At 38.9% G+C, this 24226-nt stretch overlaps 1 protein-coding gene across 1 annotated transcript in view; it reads right to left on the bottom strand.

Annotated features, from left to right (window-relative positions):
* Window positions 1-6333: 6333 nt before the first annotated feature.
* LOC118827970 (tripartite motif-containing protein 10-like) overlaps window positions 6334-24226 on the bottom strand; it is a 29791-nt gene continuing 11898 nt past the window's right edge. Inside the window, exons 3-7 of the mRNA XM_036734330.1 lie at window positions 11246-11476; window positions 10194-10216; window positions 9198-9313; window positions 8424-8456; window positions 6334-7353 (exon numbers count right to left, since the gene is read on the bottom strand). Coding sequence (XP_036590225.1) covers window positions 6842-7353; window positions 8424-8456; window positions 9198-9313; window positions 10194-10216; window positions 11246-11476 — 915 coding nt within the window. The 3' untranslated portion in view covers window positions 6334-6841. The remainder of the gene's footprint in view (window positions 7354-8423; window positions 8457-9197; window positions 9314-10193; window positions 10217-11245; window positions 11477-24226) is intronic.

Genomic DNA, 24226 nt, shown 5'->3' on the forward strand with positions numbered 1-24226 from the left:
TTACTTCTTTCAAACTGTTCATTTATGAAAGAAACAATACCTTACACCCTTTACCAATTGATTTAATTATTCTTTATTAGAAAATACTTCTTATGCCCATTTCAGCATCATCCTGTTCCATATGAAAGACCAGTACCTTAAATAGAAATTAACAGTTCATGCATGGTCCTTTTATTTTATTTTTTACATATTAAAATATTCATGTTTGGTTATGTTTCATAATTAGAAATAAAATTTAAATAAAATATTATTGTTGAGAGTCATTGATAGGCTGAAAGAGCTATTACTCCTTCCTGACAGTGGAGGGGCTTTCTTATCACAGCATCCCTAGAGGATACTGAGTAGGGTATTTAGTGATCTGGAAGATAAAATTGAAGGCCAGCTGTAGTGAATATGTGCTTGTTGGGGAGCAACTGAGATGTGATACCTGGAAGAGAGCATTTTTGGAAAATTTTGTCCTATGGATAATAAACTTAACAAAGAACACTGACTTGACCAACAGACTCTGGGAAGATCCATAGAATTGGAGGTAGTTCTCTCCCTCTCCATGGTCATACTTGTGATCACTATGCATATTACTCTTCCCAATGATCTCCCGGCTTATGGAGGAAGGGTTGTTATTCTTTTTAATTACCATCTTCTTTAACTAAATGTTGTTTTAAACTATATCAATTCTTTGATTGATTAGTAAAGATAGCTACATTTATGGACCTTCATGAGATGTGGTTTAGAAAGGATTCTGACATATAAATTACCTAGAATCTTGGGCTCAAGGGTGAAGGAGACACTAGCTATTACATGTAAAATGGAGGATTTAGATGGGATGATCTCTTTGTAGTTCTATATTCCTAAATATCTTCCTCTTAAAGAAAAATCACAATCAAAAGATGAATAGAGCTTGTTTTAATAAATAATTAGGGGTTTTTTATTATAAATATGTCTAAGTATAACTGAGAAGCTTGTGAAAATACAAAGTGAGTGATTAGACAAGTCCATTTTTATTAGGAATCAGAATCTTACAAACTCTTACAGGCAATAATAGCTTGTGAAAATACTAGAAGTAACTCTTTTTAGTTCACAGAAATATTTGGTGCCATAATCTGTGCCACCTATCCCCTGGGCTTTTTAAAGACTCGTGACAGAATCCTTAGTTACCACACAAGGTTGACGAGGTACATCTTAACCTTAACTTTAACATTTAATACCACTGGTGGCACAGTGGATAGAGCCCTGGACCTGGAGTCAGGGAGATGTGAATGCAAATCCAGCTATGTGATCCTGAGCAAATCTTTTATTATCTGTTTGTCTCTGTTGCTTTATCTATAAATGAGGTTAATAACAGCATCTACCTCCCAGGGTTGTTGTGGGGATAAAATAAAATAATATTTGTAAAGTGCTTTGTAAGCCTTAAAGCAATATATACATGCTAGTTATCATTAAAACATGATTTATGAGTTATGTATCTATTAAAAGCCCTTGTGTCTGCACATTTAGAAATAGTCGTTCACTTGTGGCCATATGGGAGTAAAGAAGAACAAAGCAGCTACGGGAGTGGTATAACAGGAAACAATAGAATGAGGTCTTTTTGTTCATTGTAGCTAAGTGGATGTAACAGGGCACATGCCAGGTGCCATCTGTTTTTGGCAGGAGGGCACCATTGTGTCATGGTTGCCATCTCAAATCCAACTGCCTTTCCAACTGCCAATGTGGATCCTGCTGCCAGCATTCTGAACTACACCCAGTTAAAGAAAAATCTTTAGTTAGCTATTTTGTGTCCAGCACATTCTGTTCACTCACAGAATAGCTAAAGACACACTATAATCTCTACCCTATCCCCCATCCCAACCCCATGTTGCTCTATAAGTATTTTCTTTTTAAAAACATTGAATTATTTCTTTATTTTAATATTCTTTTCTTTTTAAATTTTGAGTTCCAAATTCTTTCCCTCCCTCTTACCTCTTCCCATACCCACTGAGAAGGAAAGCAATATGATGTCAATTATAATTTGAAATCATGCAAAACATATTTTCATATTAGCCATATTAAAACAAAAGCAAGAAAAAGAAAATTATACTTCGATTTGCATTCAGAGTTTATCAGTCCTCTCTCCGGAAGTGGATAGCATTTTTCACCATGAGTCCTTTGGAATTGTGTTGGATCGTTGTATTGATCAGAGTATCCAAGTCTTTCACAGTTGATCGTTATTATATTATTGCTGTTACTCGTAACAATGATCTTCTGGTTCTTCTCACTTCACCTTGCATCAGTTCATATAATTCTTGCCATGTTTTTCTGCAACCATCCCCCTTGTCATTTCTTATAGCACATTAGTACTCCATCCCAATGATGTGCCATCGCTTGTTCAGCCATTCCCCAATTGGTGGGCATCCCCTCAATTTTTGATTCTTTGCTATAAATATTTTTGTACATATGGGTCCTTTTCCTTTGATCTCTTTGGGATTCAGATCTAGTAGTGATATTTCTGGGTCAAAAGTCACGCACAGTTTTATAGCTCTTTGGGCTTATTTCCAATTTGTTCTTTGGAATGGTTGGATCAGTTTACCAATCCACCAGCAGTTCATTATCTATGAGTCTTTTCTGTGGCCTTAGACAAGTCACTCAAGGATCAGTCAGGCAATATATATTACAGACTTGTTGATTCAGAGGGCAAAGGGCATATTTACCTCGATGTTTGTGTCAACTTTGTATTTATAGATTTTCTAATTATGGTTTTTCTAACATTCCTCTAGTTCATTTACAGACCAAATGCTCCAGCAACAACAAAGGAATGAGAAAGAAACATGGCTTTGAAATAGGGGTAAAAACTGACTTGTCTGGCTTGGGAACAAGTGCAAAGAACACAATGTCCTTTGCACAGTAGACAACTACCCAAGTTCCCTTTGTTGGTCAGTTTGATCCTCTCTGGGGAATTCTCTCTTGTTTAGAAGAACCAGCCAACAATATCTACTGCACAGGAATGGTTCACACTTTTGAAACATTTTTCTTGCAACCACCTTGTGAGGTCATAGATGCAAATATTATTCACATTTTGAGGTTGAGAAAGCTAAGGGCCAGAGACGTGAGGTGACTAACTACAGGCTAGGAAGCTGAGGCACAGGTGGATGAGGTTGTTTGCCTATAGTCACAAAGATAGTACGTTTCAGAGACAAGTTAATAACTCTGGTCTCTCCCAACTCCAAATCTAATCTTACTAAATGTGTATTTTTTTTAAATAGATGCTTCAGGGAGTTATAAAGGAAACAGGAGAATATCCACTACCAGCCCCTCCCCACCCTTCCACTCCCCAAGGTCACTGAGGAATTTACTACCCAGAATAGGACAAAAATAAACAAGGTACCTATATACTTTTGTCCTTGTCAGTTGTTTTAGTCATGTCCAATTCTTCGTGACCCAATGTGGGATTTTCTTGGCAAAGATACTGGAATAGTTTGCCATTTCCTTCTCCAGCTCGTTTTCTAGATGAGGAACTGAACTGACAAACAAGGTTAAGTGACTTGCCCAGGATCACACAGCTAGTAAGTGCCTGAGGCTGGATTTGAACTCAGAAGGATGAGTCTTCCTAATTCCAGGCCCAGCTTTCTCTCCACTGTACCACCTACTTGCCCCTGATTAAAATATACCCATCTGCAACTTCAACCCATTATTCCTAGTTCTGACATCTGAATCCAGGCAGAATAAATCGAATCCCTCTTCCACACGACAGCCCTTCAAATATTTGAAGGCATTTACTGTATATTCCTAAAGTATTCTCCTGGTTAAAAGTCCTCAGTTCCTCCAAGATTAGGGTAATTAAATAAGTTCAACTGAGTGAATGAACTTAAGACCCAAGGTCAATAATTCAGATTTGATACAAATAGTTGTCTTCATTTCTATAAACAGTGGTTTGCCATTGCATTTATGTGGTTCTTGTGTGAATCTTGATGGGTAGGCTTCCTACTACTTTATACATCCTGTAGTTGTTTAAATGGAATTTCACTATGGATTCTTGAGGAGAATAATACTGTATAATGAAAACAAGATGCTTGAGTAAAATTTTTGCTACTCTATGAGGAGGAATAATTAGTTTTTAAACTTGTATTAGTTTTGGTATGAGTTGCTTACTGACTGGACTGGTTTATGAGACTAAGAAGAAAAGGAAGAGCTAATACTCTGAAGAAAGAATTGGCAATGTCCTTAATGCAAACAAGTGAAGAAGAAAGAATCAGGAACTTGAGGGATTAGAAACAAGGATAACATTGCTGCTACTGACGGTGATGAGATAGATCATCTGAGCTCCATTTCCAAGTAAAGCAGTCCTTACAGCTTTCACAAACCTCTCCCTGCCCTGACCACTAGATGCAATTAATTACCCTCATTTGTTTGCTGAGCTATTGGGCAAGAATGTGGGCAGTGGTCCACATTAATAGACACTAAATCCCTTGAATACAAATAAGTCTGTCTTCACAATGACCAGAGGAAAGTTAAAAAAGGAAACTGGTAGCAGAGGAAAATGTCAAAATTGTTTTTATTAATTATACTAATTTTATAAATCCAAAGCAGAATACAAGTAAGTATAAAAAGTAACTTAATAATGCTTTTATTGGGTGATAGATTTAAAATTGGAAAGGACCTTAGAGATCATTTAATTCCACCTCCCCTTTTTTATAGATAAGAAAACTGAGGCCTATAGACATATAAACAAAATCACACAGGAAGTAAGTTAGCCAAGGTAGAATTTGAACCCAAGTCCTCTGATGCGAGTTGCACCATTTATACCACTCTGTCACATTGTCCCCTCCTCATGGATATGAAGAACATTTCTTTTTGAACTCGATTTGTGATTTCACTAGGGTAGGGAACACCTGTGGTGAGGAAACTTCCTCAACTAATGGGTCCTGGGACGCTGATAGGTTAAATGACTTGCCTAGGGTCACCCAGCTAGCCAATATCTGTGTGAGGTAGGAATTGACTTCCAAGGCCCGCTTACCATCCACCATGACACACTCACTACCCCTCTACAATGAATACTTGTCAGAACACATGGAAGGAAATTGTAAAATTTCCCCCAAAGTATAGATTTTTATTGAATGTAGGGGCTTTGATTGAAGGTAGGTGATAGGAGTAGATAATCTTTCAATGTCTCTTCTAACCTTATAATTCTATAATTCATAGACAGTTGAGCTCAAGTCCAAAAGAGACTGGAGTATTAGTATCAATGTTAGTACTTATTGGTGTCACAAGACCAGAAACAGATAGAAAGTGAAGTGTGATTGATGATATAAAATATTCCCTATAAGTATAATATTGATGTTTTATTATAATATAAAGTGGAAATGTATTTAAAAGGTGTTTATGGAGTCTTGAATGAGAAAGGGTCAGGTCACTTTTAACCAAGGGAATCAGAAGATGGTGAAGGAGGTAGCATTGAAGCTGAGTCTTGAAGGGTGAGTAGAATTTCAACACACATCAAAGATGGTGGAGCAGTTAGGAGATGAGAGCATTCCAGAGAGCAGGAATTTCAGAAGCAGGTCCTATTGGAAAGATGTATTTGGGGAATAGAAAGTGATCCAATTTAGCATTTGACTAAAGGAAATAATCTGAAAGAAGTCTAGAAAGCATCTAAGCTACTTTTACAGTATTTTCTACTTTGGGGTAACTTAAAATGGAATGTGGTATAAATATCCATTTTGAGTTATTTAGTTGAAGCAGGGACCATATTAAGACAGGGAACTGGACCAGGTTACTTCTCAATTCTGTGATTTTTGCAGTGTAGACCTGACAGTGACTGTCAGAGTGGAAGTGGGCAAAAAAGATAATTTCTCTATGTATTCAGATTGAATTAATATGTCTGACTCACATTGGTGAGTTTGGTCTACAAGGGTGTTGTTCCATTTTTGCTCAATAGAGTTAATAATCATTTTTGTTGTTCAGTTGTTTCAGTCCTGTCCGATTCTTTGTGACCCCATTTGGGATTTTCTTGTCAAAGATATTGGAATCGTTTGCCATTTCCTTCTCCAGCTCATTTTGATGACGAAATGAGGCAAACAGGGCTAAGTGACAAGTGTCTGAGGCTGGATTTGAACTCAGGTCTTCCTGACTCCAGGCCCTGTGCTCTATCTGCTGTGCCACCTATCTGCCCCATAAGAATTATTAGAGTTAATGAATTATTCATATATTCAGCAATGTTCTGGAACTGGTACAGAACATGGTCTCTTTTTTTTTCAGTGAGGTATTCTAACACAGTAATGTCAAACAAATAGAAATGAGTGCTTCTAATCTTTAAATAAGGATTCCTACAGGCCGCATATTGACTTAGTTTTGAAATGTAATATTATCTATGTTTCATTGTATTTTATTTCCCAACTACATTTAAATATTTCCCAATTTCATTTTAATCTGGTTTCCTGCTACACTGGGGATTGTGTGGGCCCTGTGTTTGACACCTCTCCTCTGTTCTCATTTGGATGATCAGTAAAAGCTGTGCCGTAGGTTCAGCAATTTTTACTTGTTTGGAGGAAGTTTCTCACAGCAGGGTTCTTTTGGGGAGGTAAGTTTTGTTTGATGAGAGGAAAGTGAATTGTGAACAAAGTTGGATGGATGAGGGTAAAAGTGGAAGAGTTCAGAAAATATTACTTGACTACGAACACATTAAAACAGTAAAAGGCTCTAAGTGTTCATGGTTGGTGAGTTTCATTTACACAACACTTAAACCCCCAGCAAGGAATAGAAATCTGGATTCCGTCATGCAGTCATGAACATGGCAATTACAGTAGCTCCTAGGTATTTGTTAGTGTTGTAAGTTTCTCAGAGAGGAAGAGATGTTCAGGGGAAGCGTGACTCCCTACTGAGACAATGTTATATAAGACCCTTTTGAGGGCAGCCAGAAAAAGGGGAAGAGTTTCTCTGTGAAAGTAGTAGAAAAAGTGAAGATGTGACTCATAGTCTCAGTGTTGTAGAATGATATCAAGCCCTTTTCATAATCCAAGACAACTCTGATCTTCTTGGGTTTCTCTTTCAACACAATACTGGTGCAGGCGGAGGTAAGAGCCTGGTACTGACTTTGGTACAGTCCGATAGCCCAGATTCCTTCTTCAGGTCTTAGCTTAAACCACTGTTTCCTATTCACCGATTCTTTGACAACTCCCAGGCCCCAGTAACCTCCATGAGTAACTTCTGTATCCCAGTAGTGCTTGCCTGAGTCGAAACCTTGAGATCCCAGGACGCAGGAAAAATAGGAAAATCGCTTTGGATTTCTGGACACATCCTGTTTGGTCCCTATGTTTTTCACATGCTGGTGATCCTCCGTCACCATAAGAAAAGCATTGGCAGTTTCTGGGTCCAAAGTCATAGAATCTGGGGAGGAAAAAAAACCAGAGAGCTCGTTTTTGGAAGGTCACAGTGGAGATCCATAGTATACCCATCATATGTGGGTATGAGTAAGTCTGGGGGAGGGATTGGGAAGGGACTTTGGCTAGATGACAATTCTGATTTTCCTTCCTCTACCCCATTTTCTCCAGAGGAAGTTACCTTTCATTCCAAATCCAAAGATGTTTCTACTAAACTATGTCAGACATAAGACTACTTTCTCAGCACCTCTTTCCACAGCTGGAAGGACCTGAGGATCACTGGAACTTGGCTCAGATTCTATTGGTCATGAATGATCAGCTCTATTGCTCAAATGGCAATAGTACCATTATCAGAGTCCCGAGGCTTTTCTGAAATAAAGAAAACTGAGCTTTGTGTGTGGAAGGTGGAGCTGTCTGTGGTATAAACAGAAGAATCAATTTTTTTTTCACTCAATTTTGCAGCCTTATTACCTGTTTAACTGCTCACTTTCCTTGGTTTCAGATTTCATTACCTTCAGATGTCCTTCCTCTATTGTGAACAACATTGGTTTATATTGCCCTCCTATGTTTCATGAAAACTATAAACGCATTTGAAAGCGAGCCCTGCCAGGCAAATATAGAATCTGTGCAGAAGTAAACTGGAGTCTGTGACCCAGTCCTGTTTTCTTTGAATAAATAAGATAGCCTGATTGCTGTCATTGCTTCTGCTCCCTCCCCTCCACTCTTCATATCTGGGAAGAAGTATACCCTTTTTGCTTTTCTTAAAAAAAAAATAACAGATTGTAGCGACCAACCATAATTCCAGAGGACTAATGTAGAAAGAGGCTTCACACCTCAGGTCTGAGAGGGAGGTGATAGATTTAAATATGCAGAATGAGACATGTGATTTTGGACACAGTGGGAATTTGTTTTATTCTACTATTCATATTTGTTACAAGAGTTTTGTTTTATTATTCTTTTTTCAGTATGTACATGGAGGAAATGGGAGGGAAAAATAAATACTTAATAACTGAAAAAAAATGACAAGTGATATCCATATGGATAGCCTTACCAGACTTGTTATTTTGAGCAATTTACCTCTTATTTCCATCAGGGAAGATGGTAGATTTTCTAGGAGGAAAAATAGTTAAAAGGTTTTGAGGCACTAAGGACACAGTTTGCTATGCATATGTAAATTATTGCTTAAAAAAGAGAACAGTTAGTTATGCATCACAACAGAGACTTCATCATCATCTAAGTCAATGGTTGTCAAACTTTTTGGTCTCAAGGCTTCTTTACACACTTAAAAATTACTAAAGACCCCAAAGAGCTTTTATTTATGTGGGATAAAGTTATGTGTATATATGTATATGTGATATATAATACACATTTATTTACCATATTAGAAATTTAAGGAGATAAATTTAAATTTTTGTTAATATATTAAAATAATAAATCCATTTCATGTTAATATGAATATAATATTTATAGGCAAAAAGCTATATTTTCCAAAACAAAAAAGTGAGAGGAGTGGCATTGGTTTATATATATTTGCAAGTCTCCTTGATATCTGGCTTACTAGAAGACAGTTGGATTCCCCTTTCTACTTTTGCATTCATTCTGTCTTGATATATTGTTCTGGTTGAAGTATATGAAGAAAATCTGGTATCAATATATAGTTAGGGAAGGGAGAAGTATTTTAAAAAGCAAATAATACCTAGTATTATTATGAAAATAGTTTTAACCTTTTGGACTCCCTGAAAGGGTCTCATGGACTTCTAGGAGCCATGGACCACATTATGAGGACTGCTGGTCTAAATGTTTATGAATCAATAATAAACATTTCATATGAAAACAATTATAGTCCATTACCTTTGAGCTGTTGTAAGCAACTACTGAGATACAGATGTTTCTGGGAGAAAATCTTGATTCTCTTGTCCAGGTCTGGGAACTTGGGAGTTGGCATAGGGGCCGTAGTATTATCATGCCTAAGGACATGGAATTTTGAAAATCAAGCAAGGGTTTTGTATTTCTCATGTGAAAGCGGTATATATATTGCTGTTTTGTTTCCCCAGCACCTAGCACAGAGTAGTAGGTGCTTAATAAATACTAGAAGATTGATTGATTGAATTGAACAGGTCAAGCAGAGCAACACCCTTTTCACTAGAAACGACATTTGCCAGATTCAGGAACAGTAAAGCTAATTTAACACTTTCTCCTACTAACTTCTTTACTGTTCTGCTCCCTTATGGAGGTTCTGAAATCTATCAGGGAGACTATACCTATCAGAAGTCAGTGCCAAGAAGCCACCAGTCCACGGGGAACTTAGCTGAAATTCTTTTATTCTACCCATGTCAGTAGCCAGGCAGTAATGCTTTGGGTTGGTGGCAAGAACCAAACTAAAAGTGACTAGTTTACTAACGTCTCAGTACTCCCTCCTTTAACGAGAAAAATTAAAATGCTTTTAATGGGATCATAAATTTAAATCCAAAAAGGCAGCTTAGGGGTCATCTAGTTCAAACTTCTCATTTTACAGAGGAGGAAACTGAGACCCAGAGAAAGTTAATTTGAACAAGGTTCCACAGGGAAGTTTAGTAGCAGGGGAGGACTCAAACCCAGGTCCTCTGATTCTTTCTATTATTTTTCTTCATCTTTTCCTCCAATTTCTCTAGGTTCAAGGCAAATGGAAAACCAGTGACAGGGCAAGGTAAGTGGGTTTTTTTGTTCATTGTTTTGCTAATTTAGAATCTACATGTGTCCCATAATGTGGCTACTACTGATCTTGCATCATCAGATGGGTTCCCAAGCCTTTTTCAAGGGACAAGGTTGGTAACAGCCACTGAGGGTCTTGTCTACCCGGCTACATACCTGTGCAAGATGGTCCTGACATCCTGTGTAAGGAAAACAAAGAAGACTCAGGTTCTCATCGGCATGCCCTGAATTTCTTCACTTTTCAAGATATACCACAGCCCATTGGATTAGCCTTTATCTAGCACATTTGTCTTACAACTTAAAAACGAGCTTCTCATCATAGGTACCCTTTCATTGGAATACAGAGATGCATTTGTTACTACTTTCCTGGCCTTTACACACGTATGTTTAAATTCATTATTTGGTGAGATTACTTAGTAAATAGGATAAGCTTAACCATCTAATGAAGCCATGTTGCTTAGTAGATTCTTCCCTTAAATGCTCTATTAAGATTTAACTGTAATAATGGTTAGTGGAATGATGCATATACTGGCAGATACAGTTGCTTTGCTAGTTGGGTTTTGCTTAATTTTTCAGTTGTTACAAGTGGGTATTCAGTGTGTGTGTGTGTGTGTGTGTGTGTGTTACACATTGAGAAATGATTCTATTGTTAATATGGTATAAGTAAAAGGTTACTAACTGGAAAAAAGTTTATCATGTTTTTTAAACTCATTACTAGCCATTCAGGTATGTTTCAGACCCTTTTTCTTGCCTGTCTTTACATCATCTCTGTGAGCTGGTCAGAAATTGGTATTATTGGTACCGCCAAGTTAATAGAACCCAGAAAGGAGAAATCCAAAGTAACCTAACAGGTAATAGGCAACATTCTCCTGAGATTTCAAATCTAACTCCCAACTTTATGCTCCTTGTATTGGACTAGCTGTCTCCCAAAGGTGGAATGATCTTACAAGTGCTTTGTCAAAGCTAATCAATCATATTAAGTAACTTTTTCTACCTCAAACTGAATCACTGAATTGCCCTTTCTGCTTGGACTGCTGTTCATTCCCACTTTTGGAGATGGAAATGCTTTGCTAGGGTTTTTTTATATGTCTTCTCTACAGGGAGATTAAGTGACATGTCTTGGAGTTGCCCAGCATTGGCTGATGGTATAGAATATACCCCCTTTTATCCCTAGCCTTCCTCCCTGATTCACTATTCTAACAGCCAACCTCTAAGAATTCATTTTCAGGCTTTTGATGGTTCTTTTCCATTTCTTTTAAAAGGTTGCTGAGAAGAGTCCTCTCTTCCAAGAGCCTATTAATATTCTCATCCTGTGTCTTTAAAATAGCCTTGTCTATCTTCTTTAGCTGGGCCAGGAAGTCTTGTTCTTTCTGCACTAGGAATTGGTGGAGATTTTCAAATTCAGACGTTATCTTCTGCCTCTCAGTTTCTGTTTGTCTCTGAAATATACAAAGATAAATGGGAAAGAGAAAGCTATTTTTGAAAAATCTCTACCCAACATGAATGAACCCTTTTTTCATTATCACACATAAATAATGTCATAATGTAAGTCTTCTTTCCCCTAATACTACAGTGCCATTATTACATAAGATAGGACTTTCTGAGAGCAAAACATTCTATCTTTTTAAAAATGTGTACAACTTCAAATGTATAAACACTAGGTGATGTCTGCCTTTAGTTAGCAGTGATGCCTAACCCTGGTTTTATAACATTCCCAGAATGTCTCTTGTTATTTATGAAAGAAAATTAATTTGAGTTCTCTTGGGTTTTTATGAAATACTGAATTCAATTAAACAAACATTTATTAAGTGCTTGTGGTATGCATTAGGCTAGACACTGACGATACAAAGACAAAAACCAGTCCCTGCCCTCATCCATGTCCTACAGTCTACTGGGGGACCATAATGTTTACACAGAGAAGTATGAAACATGTCTGAAACATGTTTCATCCCTGTGGGATTCAGACGGACCTGCAACAGGGAAAACCAAATCAGAAGGGCACCGGTAGTAGGACTCTGCATGCTCAGGACAGGGATGAAGTCATGTGAGAGCCTGGGAGATGGGGTGAGATTTTGCATGCTGTTATACAATTTCATCTTTCCCTCTTGCCTTCTGGGGTGCGAGGTGGGGTTTCCTCCCTTGGAAAGCATTGCTGATCCACCATTCCATCCAACCCTGTTACTGAGAGTGGGAACAGAAAAGGCAAGATGGGGAACTAGCTACAGGGATGGCTGCCTCTGGCCACTTGATGTTGAAGTTGCTGTTGCTTTCACTTAATTTAAGCTTGGCAAAGATAGATCTCTATAACAGATCTCCAGAGCTGTAGTGGCTGAGGTGAAGATTCTGGGGAAGACACAAGACCAAGGTGTTGTGATGGCAAGATAGAACAGTGGGTGAGCCAAGGTTCAGATGGAGCACAACTGGCCAGCAAAGCCCAGAAACTGCTAGGAGATAGTTAGAAACTCCTATTTTCAACAGTTATTCAAAAAGCTGATCCTAGAGGGTTCCAACCAAGCAATCCCTTCCCTACGTCTCTCCCACAATCTACTGGCTGGAACGAGGTTTTGGGAAAATGATTGGACTTGAAAACTAATTTTTTAATAGTTTTTATTTCACTTTAACAAAACATTGCCACTGAAAAGTCTTATGAAATATATGAGTCTCATGAATAAAATTGGGTTAACAAAGAAATTTTCCAGATAAATAGTGGTGGGGACTAGAGCCATATTGGGATTTCCATGATTTTGATATTTCAGAGCTATATTCTGTTTTCTTTTCATACCTCTATGTCAATATTGAATTGGGAATAGTACACTTTCCCCAACCTAAGCACTGGGAAATCAGGGTGATGAAAAGGGGTAAGTGGTCTAAGAGTTCTTAGGCTTGAGCACACTCTGGTAAATGCCTTTGTGGGAAGCCCATGCTGGTGCAGTGGACTGGTTTTGATGAAACTACTTGGTTGGAAGCTTGAATGTATTGCCACCTGGTGGTCAATGTTTGTACTACATTTCCTTGGTGGTTAATTAATAAGGTGACAACTTATGTCTGTAGAGATTCAGGTACACAGCCAGTCCACAGGATTATCACGAGTAAATATAGCTTAATTTGAGGAAAGAGAGGACACCAACAACTTGTGGGATCTGGAGATGTTTCCCATAGGAGCTAGTGAGAAAAAAGTGTATTCCAGGTATGAAGGATGGACTGCAAAGGCCAGAAAATGAATGCTAAGTTGGGAAAACAGCACATAGACCAGTTTATCTGGAAAGTGGAGTTCATGAAGGGGAGCAGTGTGAAGGAAGCCTGGAAAGGTAGGTTGAAGCCAGACTGAAAGACTTTAAATGCCAAGCTAAGGAGTTCGCATTTTATCCTAAGGGCGATAGTTGTTCCCCAAAGACTTTTTGAGCAAAAGCGTATTATGGTTACGCCTGTGCTTTACAAATACCGTTTTGGCAGCTGTGTGTCTAGGAAAGGTCTGAAGCATGGAGAACAATTGGGACACTATTGTAGCCATGGTAGATTTGGTGAACTAAGTCTGAAGAAGGGTGATGGCTGTGTGACTGGAGAGAGGGGGATATCCAGCAGAGATGCAGAAGAGACAAGACAAGGGTGAGGGGGGATGAAGGATCACAGATGACTCTAAGGTTGTTGTCCTGGGTGACTGGAAAGAAGGCAACACCCTCAGCAAGACCCAGGAAAGTTTAGCAGAAAGGCTATTTTTTGTTATTGTTTTGAAACTTCTCTTCTTCTTCTTCTTCTTCTTCTTCTTCTTCTTCTTCTTCTTCTTCTTCTTCTTCTTCTTCTTCTTGTAGGGATTTTGTTTTGGAACTGTTAAGTTTAAGATGCTTATCCAACATCCAATCCAAGTAGAGGTATCCAGCAGGCAGTTCAAGATACACAATTAGTGCTCAGAAAACCTGAATTTAAATCCTACCTTAGACGCTTGGTATTTATGTGACCCTGACTTGACCTCTCTCAACCTCAGTCTCCACGTGTGGGGATAATACTAGTGCCTGCTTCATAGGTAGGTTGTGAGAAGCAAATGAGATAACATATGTAAAGTGCTTTGCAAACCTTAACACAGCATATAAATGCTATCTAATATTATTATTATTTGCACAGAGGTAATAATTGAACCCATGGGGACATGATCAATCAACAAACATTTCCTAATAGCCAATGTGTCAGCATGTGCCAGGTGCTAGGGACAAAAATATAAAAAAATGAAACCATTCCTACTCTCAAAGGAACTCTTCCCCCATTCTATCAGGGGAAACAAGTACATATGTAAGAATCTATACAATGAATGCAAGATAAATACAACACACTTTAGGAAGAAGGGCACTGGAAAATTGGCAAGATCAGGTAGGGTGGTGCTTGAGGTGCTTTGAAGGAAGAGAGGGATTTTCTGAAACAGAGGTGAAGAGGGAGTTAATTCCAGGCATGGAGATGGGAGATGAAGAGGTGTGAGGAACAGAAACAAGATCAGTTTGGCTGGCCTATGGAGTATAGTAATGTCTGATGAAGCTGGAAAGATAGGTTGGGTATAGTCCTCTAAAGATAGGAGTTTATATTTTACCCTAGAGGCAATAGGGAGTTACTGGAACTTACTGAGTAGAGAAACATCATGGTAAGACTTGTGCTTAAGGAAAAACACTTTGTCAGCTTGTGTGTAGGAAGGATTGGAGTGGGGAGAAACTTGAAGCAGGGCCAAATAGGCAAGGGTATAGAGAAGACAAGAGAAGAGAGGAGAGAGGAGAAGATGAGAGGAGAGGAGAAGAGAGGAGAAGAGAAGAGAAGAAAAGAGAAGAGATCAGACCCCAAGAAAGAATTTGAAAAAAAGAAAAGAGATCCCAAGACAGAATTTGGGGGGAACATCCATGGTGAGCAGATAGGAGATTAATGATAATCCAGAAAAGGAAACTGAGAAGTCAGGTAGGAGTATTGCTAAAGCCAAGAAAGGAAGTTTTTCATGTAGGCCTCGAGGAAGTTGGGAGACATCATGAAATTTTTTTAAAAATGGGAACATGGATCATCATTCTAGAGCAAGCCTGCACAACCTGTGGCCCTTGGGCCACTTGTGGCATGCCAAGGGATTCAGGTGGCCTAGGAAAAATGAGGAAAACATTCTATGTATGTAGAAGAAATCCTTTGGCCTTCCACAAGTTGCCCAGGGCCACAGGTTGTGCAGGCATGTTCTAGAGAGTCTGGGAGCTAGTGTTTGCTTTGTTGCTTGAGTGTGTTCTTCTCTCTGTTTTTTCAGTGTCTAAAATTGTGAGTTCAATGAAGATGAATAATATGATTTGAATAATCATGTAGCTTTAGAATTGGAAAGGACCTAATAGATCATCCAACATTCCTCCCATTCTGGAATCTCCTCTATAACATCCCAAATATATGGTGTTGAAAATTTTCAAGGAGTTCACAAATTTGTAGGATTTCCTGTTCCATCATCTTGGCCAGCTCTATCGTCAAAAAGTTCTTCACTGGGTTGAGCTGAAATCTTGTTGTCTTCTAACTTCCACACATTGGTCCAAGTTCTACTGTATGAAGCAACAGACACATTCTTTCATTCTTTGTATCCTTGGTGCCTAGCACATAGTAGGCTTAATAAATTCCATGTGATATCTTCTTAAATACTTGAAAGCTCACTTTCATGTCCCTCTTCAACCTTAGTCTTTTCTCTTGAACATCACCAGTTCCTTGAAACCAGAAAAGGATGTCCTCATGTGACATGGTTTTCGAGACCCCTTTATAATCACAATCTATATGCAGTCAACATGTACACAGTGAATGCTCAGTGACTATGTCTTAATATAGCCCTCAGAAATCTTCATTCACCAAGTAATTATTTAGATGTACGTAGATAAGGCAACTGCTTAGCACAATGCCTGGCATATAGTGGACACTTAACAAGCATTTCCTTCCTTTCTTCCTTGGAAACTTAAGAGACTTGGATTCCTTCCTTCTTTCCTTCCTTCCTTCCATCCATCCTTCCTTTTTTTCTTTCTTTCTTTCTTTCCTTTCCCTTCCCTTCCTGCCTTTCTTCCTTTGTCTCTCCCTTCCTCCCCCCTCCTTCCCACCCTCTTTTCCTTCCTTCTTGTATTATATCTAGTTTATAAAGATGTGAATAGAAACCAAGAGAACTTGTAACTTATTCAAGTTACTGGGCAATCTATAGAATTAGCAATAGTTTCCAACATTATGATTTAAATCAATCATCAAGTATTTCTTTAATACCTTCTTTGTACCCAGCAATGTGGTAGGTTGTTATGGGGACCCCAAGAGGAGCAGAATATGGATATGTTGTGCACATATTCAAAGCACATGAATAGAGGTGTCTTGCCCTCTCAGGCCATGTCGAGAAGTTGTGACAAAGTGTCTAGGATGAGAGTTTTTCTGCATTGTCCCTCTGCTGGGTCCACATCTGGAACATCATGTTCAGTTCTGGACACCACATTTTATGAACACTCACGAGTTTAAGCAAGTTCAGAGAGTGACTAAAATGGTGAAGGACTTCAGGATAAAGCTATGTGGATATCAGTTGAAGAAAATGGGGATTTTTTTTCCTGGAGAAGAGAAGATTTAAGGGAGAATGTGAAAGTTGTTCTTCAGATATCTGAAGGGCAGTCTTGTGGAAGCAGGATTAAATTTGTTCTTTTTGGTCCCAATGGGCAGAAGAACTAGGACTAGTGGATTGAGGTTGCAGAGTGGCAGATTTTAGATCCCCAAAGGGGATACAACATGGTGTAGTGGATAGACACCTGGCCTTGCACTTAGTAAGACATGGGCTCTGGTCCAGCTTCTGACACATACTGGCTGCATAACGCTGGACCAGTCTTTTTGTGGCTGAACTCCTTGAGGAGTCCATCTAAATAGGTGTCTCCACTCCCTTTTCTCTCACTCTCTTATTAACTCTGCATTCAGGCTTCTGATTTCCTCATTCAAGTGAAATTACTCTCTCCAAAGTTAATAATGATCTCCTGATTGCCAAGTCTAATGGCCTTTTCTTAATCTTTATCCTTCTAAAACCAGATGTGGTCCCACCAGAAGAACAGTACAGAAGAACTCTCATTGCCTTCATCCCAGACTCTTTGCCATTCTTTCAGAGTAGCCTAACAGGGCAAGATACCTCTATTCACGTGCTTTGACTATGTGCACAATATATTCATATTCTGCTTCTTCTGGGTTCCCCTAACACATTGCTGAGCACAAAGAAGGTGATCAAGAGATACTTATTGATTGATCTAATTTTTTCTTGACCTTTCTGCAGCTATCTTCTGATAGTCTCTTCTCTCTAGGTTTTTATGCAGCCTACCTGTATATAGCCTACCTGTCTGTAGCCTACCTGTCTGACCATTCCTTTTGCTTCCGTTTGTTGTTGTTTTCCATTGTGTCCAACTCTTCATGACCCCTTTTGGGGGTTTTATTGGTAAAGACACTGGAGTGGTTCACCATTTCCTTCTCCAGCTCATTTTACAGATGAGGAAACTGAGGCAGACAGGGTTAACTCACTTGCCCAGGGTCTCATAGCAGTAAGTATCTGAGGCTGGATTTGAACTCAGGTCTTCCTGACTCCAGATCCAGCCCTCTATTCACTGTACCATCTAGCTGCCCCTTGTATCCTTTGCTGAATCTTTATCCAAGTATATCAGCAAGGCAATAATCACAATGCAGATGATAATTGTCAAAATGCCTATGTGGTTCTGTATCACAAAATATACGAGACTCTCCACATAGAAGGTAGAAGAAGTAAAGCATTTATTCAGACACCAGGCACCAATGTGCCCAATCCATCACAGCAGCAAAGAATTAGATACACAATACCTCAGCAGAGAACTACTCCATCCCAAAACCTTCCACCCCCTGCTGGGGCCTTCCCAAAAACTCACTCACTCACAGTCACCACAGTCGGCTCTCTTTCCCTTAGCTCTGTCGTAACCGCTCTCTCAGCATTTCCTGTGATACAACTTATTCTTCCCCTCAGCAAGCTCCTTCTACCATATGTGACTTAGGCTTCCTGTGATGTAAGCAGGTTACATGGTATGACATTAAGGCAGAATTCACGACTTCAAAGATAACCATGAATATGCCTGAATGGTCCAGAATCACAGGATATAAGGAATTCTCTAAGTAGAAGGCAGAGGAGTTAAAACATTTATTGAAGCTCCAAAGTAGCAGACCCACGGACCAGTGCCCCCAGTTCAACATTCTGGCAAGAACCTTCCAAAACCAGTATGCCCATCTCACAATAGTGACCAGGAGGCCACAGAAAAACATTATGGCAGCAAGCCAATCCATACTGGTACTTCCCCCCCACCAAGGCCAGGGCCCAACAGCAAGAAGACCACCCACTGGCCTCAAGCTCCTGCTCAGCACTCTCTGGTCTGCACGAGGGTCAGTCCTGCTTTTTGTGGTGCCTGCCACCATTGCCGCTGCTTCCACGGCCACAGTCTCCAAGCTGTGTTCCCTCCCCCCACACAGTTGCCAGATGTCATCACGTCAACCAGAACATAATCTAAGCGACCAGAACTCAGGAGCCTATCATTGGCTCCAGTCCTCGCCACTCCTCCCAGGACCCTGAGAGTCTACTCAAATAGGTGGGAAAGATCTTCCCATGCACTGATTGCCTATTAATGGGTGGGAAAGATCTTCACATATAAATTGCTACGACACCAGGTCATGCCTGCCAAGCATGAGTGTCCCCCAAGGCATTATCCTGGGTCTCCTTCTCTTCTTCATCTATGCTGTTTCATGTGGTGATCTCATCAGCTCCCATGGTGTAAACTGACATCTCTATGCAGCTTACTCTCAGATCTACTTGTCCATTCCTAACCTCTCTCCTGATTTCCGTTCTTTTATCTCTACCTGCCTATTGGACATCTCAAACTGGGTGTCCCATAGATATTTTAAACTCAGCATGTCCAAAACTGAATTCATTATCTTTCCCTCCCAAGTCCCTCTTCCTAAGTTCCCTATTATCTTCAAGGGCACCACTATCCTCCTAGTCACCCAAGCTTGTATTGTTGTCCTTGACTCCTCATTCTGTCTTACCTCCCCATTTCCTATTAGTTGTCAAGTCCTACCATTTCTACCTTTGTATCTCTCCTATACTCAACCCTTTTTTTCTCCTTTTTTTCCTCCTTTTTGTTTTCCTCCTCTGAAACTGCCTAAGCCCTGGTCTAGGCCTCACACTTCACACTTGGACTATTGCAATAGCTTACTGTTTGCTGTCCCTGCCTTATGTCTCTCCTCAGTCTAATCTATCCTTCATTCATCTATCAAATTAATCTTCCAAAAGTGCACATCTGACAATGCTACGCTCTATCTGCTAAACTCTAATGGCTCCCATTCACTTCCACAATCAAACATCCAAAGCTCTTTATAACTCAGCCACTTCCTCCCTTTCCAATCTTCCTACATCTTATTCTTGTCCCCTCTACTCTGAGATCCAATGGCCTCTTTGTTGTTCCTAAAACAGGATGCTCCATCTCTTGACTCCAAGTGTTTTCTCCAGCTCTTCCTCATGGCTGGAATTCTTTATCTCTTCATCTCCATCTCTTGGCTTTCCTGATTTCCTTCATGCCTTACTTTCAGCAAGAAGCCTTTCCTAGTCCTCATTAACCTTGATGCCTTCCCTCCAAGACTATCACAAATTTATCCTGTATGTATCTCGTTTGTACATAGCTATTTGGATATTGTCTCTCCCGTTAGACTCTGGGCTTCTTGAGAGCAGAGGCTGTCTTTTTTTTTGTTTTCCATTTTTTGTATCCCCAGTCCTTAGCACGGTGCCTGGCACTTTTGTTGTTGTTCGTTCATTTCAGTCGTGTTCAACTCTTTGTAACCCCATTTGGGGTTTTCTTGACAAAGATACTGGAGTGATTTGCCATTTTACAGATGAGGAAACTAAGGCAAACAGGGTTAAGTGACTTGCCCAAGAAAACAGCTAGTAAGTGTCTGAGGCCAGATTTGAACTCACCAAGAAGTCTTCTTGACTCCAGGCCTGGCACTTTATCTACTGTGCCACTTAGTTGACTCTCCTGGCACTTAGTAGGTACTTAATAAATGCTAGTTGACTAGTTTACTTTCTCATACTGTGTTATCCTTGTCCATGTTCTTGATGCTCTAAAAAGAATTCAGCTAACCAGCTAACAGCATCTTCTGTATCTTTCTACATATCTTTTTTGTTTTATTAATGTTTTTCTTTCTACCACTCTCCCACTAGAACTTTCCCTTATAAGAAAGCACAGTTAAATGATTGCACATGTATAACCTATATCAGACTGCTTACCATCTTGGGGAGGTGGGAAGGGAAAGAGAAAGGGAAAAAATTTGGAACTCAAAATCTTATTTAAAAATGAATGTTGAAAACTATCTTTACATGTAATTGGAAAGAATAAAATACTATTTACCCAAAAAAGTACAGTTAAGCAAGTCAAATGGACACATTGACCATGTCTGACTCACCTCATTCTATGCTTATAGCCCAACACCTGTCTACCTGAGAGAGCTAAGTTTCATCATCAGCCTTCTGGAGTTTGGATTTGTCATTGTAGTAATCTGATTTCCGATATCTCTTAGTGTAATTTTCCTTTGTGTCATTGTCATTATGTATATTGCTTTCTTGGCTCTACTTCCTTTATTTTACAACAATTCATAGAAGTCTTCCCAAGTTTCTTAGAATTCTTCATATTGTCCACAAGTCAATAAGCATTTCTTAATCACTTAAGACTGCTAGTCTAACAAGGGGGGCTGACAACATGAAGACAACCATGTACCAACAAGGTATATACAGAATTCATTGGAGTTAATCTCAGAGGGAAGTCAGTAGTATTAACAAGGATCAAGAAAGATTTCTTGTACAAGGTGGGATTTTATCCAGAACTTAGAGCAAGCCAGAGAACCCAGAAGAATTCCAGGCATGGCGGGGACGGCCAATGAAAATGCCTGGAATAAAGAGATGTGGTGACTTTTAGAGGAACAGCAAGGAGGCCAGTGCTACTATATCAGAGAGTGGAGGTGAACAAGGTATAAGAGGATTGGAAAGGTAGGAAGGGGACAAGTTGAATACCAAACAGAGAATTTTGTATTTGATCCAGGAGGTGGAAAAGAGCCATTGGAGTTTAATGAATTGGGGGCTGGGGGTGAGTGGTGACATGGTCATACTTGTGCTTTAGGAAGAATAATAAGAAATGACATATTTGTTGTTTCTTATAGTATGATAATATTTTTACATTCATATTCCCCAATTGGAAGACACCATCCCACCCCCACCCCCATTTTTCTTGCAGGAAGAGTGCTGCTTTGAATATTATATTATGTATATGGGAACTTTTTGTCATCAATCTCCTTGTGATACATGCTTAAGAGAGGTGGTACTGGGTCAAAGGGGATAAAGTTTAGTTAATTTTCTCACATGGTGCCAAATTGTTTCCCAGAATGGTTAGACCAATTCATAGCTCTACCAAGAGGTCCTACCCAAATGAGCCTATCTTTCTAATAATCCCTCCAATATTGACTTTTTCTGTTGTTGTTGTTTTTGGTCATCTTAGTTTGCTGGATTGTGAGGTGAAGCCTTAGAGTTGTTTAAATTTTCATTTCTACTTTTAATGACTTAGAACATAGTTTCATATAGTTGTCAATCAGTTGAATTATTTTTAATCATCTTATTCTAACTGTGTGTTTTAACTTACTTCTAGTAAACATGATAAAAAAGAGAAACAATTAATATTGCAGAGGCTTTAAGTGTGTCCCTCACAAGCAAGTTGTTGAGCTTTATTGTCTTTATATTCCATAAGCACTGATAAAACATTTAGCCTTTCTATCTCTTATTCCTTGCTCTTATTACAGAACCATCCCTACCTTCTTCTCCGATCATAAATTTTCTCAATGATATTGCTGTATAATTCCCCTGATTCTTCAGCAGACTAGTTTATTCAAGTTTCCTTAAATAACAAATGGTAAATTATGAATGGATTTCCCATATAAATGTATTAATCATTCAGTGCTTTAGTGGAATAAGTAGTTTTTTCCTTATATATGCAAGCAAACAGAAAGGAAACTCTAAGTGTAAAACAGATGAGCAGGTGGTTGCTAGAGCCCATTGTTTCGTAAGCAAACAATGGTGATGAATGTTACCTTAACTTAATAAAGAGAAAAATGTTTAAACCATTGGGATAGTCCCCCCATCCCAACCTCCAACATGAGTTAAGCCAATCTTCCCCTGAAAGTCAACAATGTTGTTCCTAGGCCTGGATTGTCCCAGGAGGCTAAGACTCAAGCTCTACCATCCCTGGCCATCTTTCTGACAACCTCTTGTAGTATTGGTCCCCTAAGGGCATAAAAGACCTACCTAATTGGAATCAGGGCCCTTCAGACTTGGTGGATATCCCAAGACCATCACACCCTGCCCTGATGACCAGATATGTTTCCACATAGAGACAAAGAAGGGCTGTTTCTGCCCATGCTACATACTGGAATATCCTTGTTGAATATCCTTTCTACGTTATGGCTAAGTAAGCATCCTTTTGTTAACTGTCAAATGAGTAGCTCATTTCATCCTTAAATTCAACCTAAATGAATAGAAGGCCAGCCTGAGTTAGGCCCACTCCTCATATCCATTTATAGTCATAAAGACATTAATTTTTAAATAAAGAATGAAAATGTGACAATATTATAATGTTGTCATAATTTTAGGCATATTAGGTAGAAAGGCAGCATATCCCATGGCCTAAAATTCTGCAGAAGTGAGCCCAGGAAGGATGGGAAGCTCTTGAGAATAAAATCTTTTGGAGATTGTGGTGTTCCAAGATTTGCAACCATATAGAATTGCTGAAGAATATTTGTGTTTAAAAGATTGGTCTTTAAAAATTAATTACCTAATTAAGAGATAAATCTTTGTGCTGCAGAATAGCTTGGTCTTGTTAAAAGCACTGTGCAGTTTTTTAAATGCAATCTAGCCCACTTTCTTCTTTCTCTTCACTTCTGGGCCTACCGTCTGCCCTAGGTATATGTACTAATATTCCAGGTCAATGAACTGAACCAATTGCATTTCATTGTTTGTACAAAAGTATTTTTCACCTATTTAAGTTTTTCGTATATGAAAAGTCAACTTCTTCTGAGAATCATGAATTTCAATAAGGAGGATCATTGAATAACTTTCAGGAGTTTCATGAATTCAGGACAATAACATCCGCAAAAAGAAGCATCTGGAGGACCTCACCTTCTAAATGTTAAATGTTGTATAGAGAACATCCTTCCTGTCAGTGGTGAATACCTCCATTGTGCATAAATCTCCCTGCTTATCTGAATAAGCACAGGGTTATTAGAGAGATAGCTCTGGAATTTTTTATGATCATAACATACTCCTCCTTATTCAAAAAGTCAGTCAATAGTCAACAAGCATTTATTAAATACTTAAATGTCAGGTACTGTGCTAAATGATGAGCATACAAAGAAAGGCAAAAACAGTCATTTTAAAGTCGCCTTTTATTCTGTAAAATGGGGGCAAGACTACATCACAAGGTTACTAATTTATAAACCTTTAATCAGTAGATAAATGTGAGTTATAATTGTTATTGAACGTTTTGTTTGATTGTTTTTGGTCCAGACCTAATTTCCTCCATCTATCTATGTCTCCCCTATCTTATTATACTTATGAAATTGATTCTTTGTATCTAAGTTCAAGACTTTACATTTATCCCTATTAAATTTCATATTGTTAGATCCAGCCCAATGCTCTTAGCCCATCAAGTTCCTTTTGAATCCTGATTCTATCATCCACTATGTTAGCTATCACTCCCAAATTTATTTTATTTGCAAATTTGATGAACGAATGTTCACCTACGCCTTTATATACATCACTGATAAAAATGTCAAACAGCATAGGGCCTAACACAGATCCCTTAGGGTATGCCACTGGAAACCTGTCATGTTGGCATCGAACCATTAACAACAACTCTAAGTGTGGCCATCTAACCAGTTTTTTATCTATCTGAGTATATTGTCTCTCCATCTTTTCCATAAGAGTAGTATGAGATACTTTACCTAAGGCTTTCCTAAAATCTAGGTAAACTATATCCACACCATTTCCTTTATCTACCAATTAGGTTCATCTGTGAATGATTGTCAAGAAGTATGGTGTTTGTAAGTCTGGGACTGTAAATCACTTGTTGATTAGCTATGTTAAAAAG

This window comes from Trichosurus vulpecula, chromosome 8, assembly GCF_011100635.1.
Source record: "Trichosurus vulpecula isolate mTriVul1 chromosome 8, mTriVul1.pri, whole genome shotgun sequence".
In the NCBI taxonomy this organism is placed as follows: Eukaryota; Metazoa; Chordata; class Mammalia; order Diprotodontia; family Phalangeridae; genus Trichosurus; species Trichosurus vulpecula.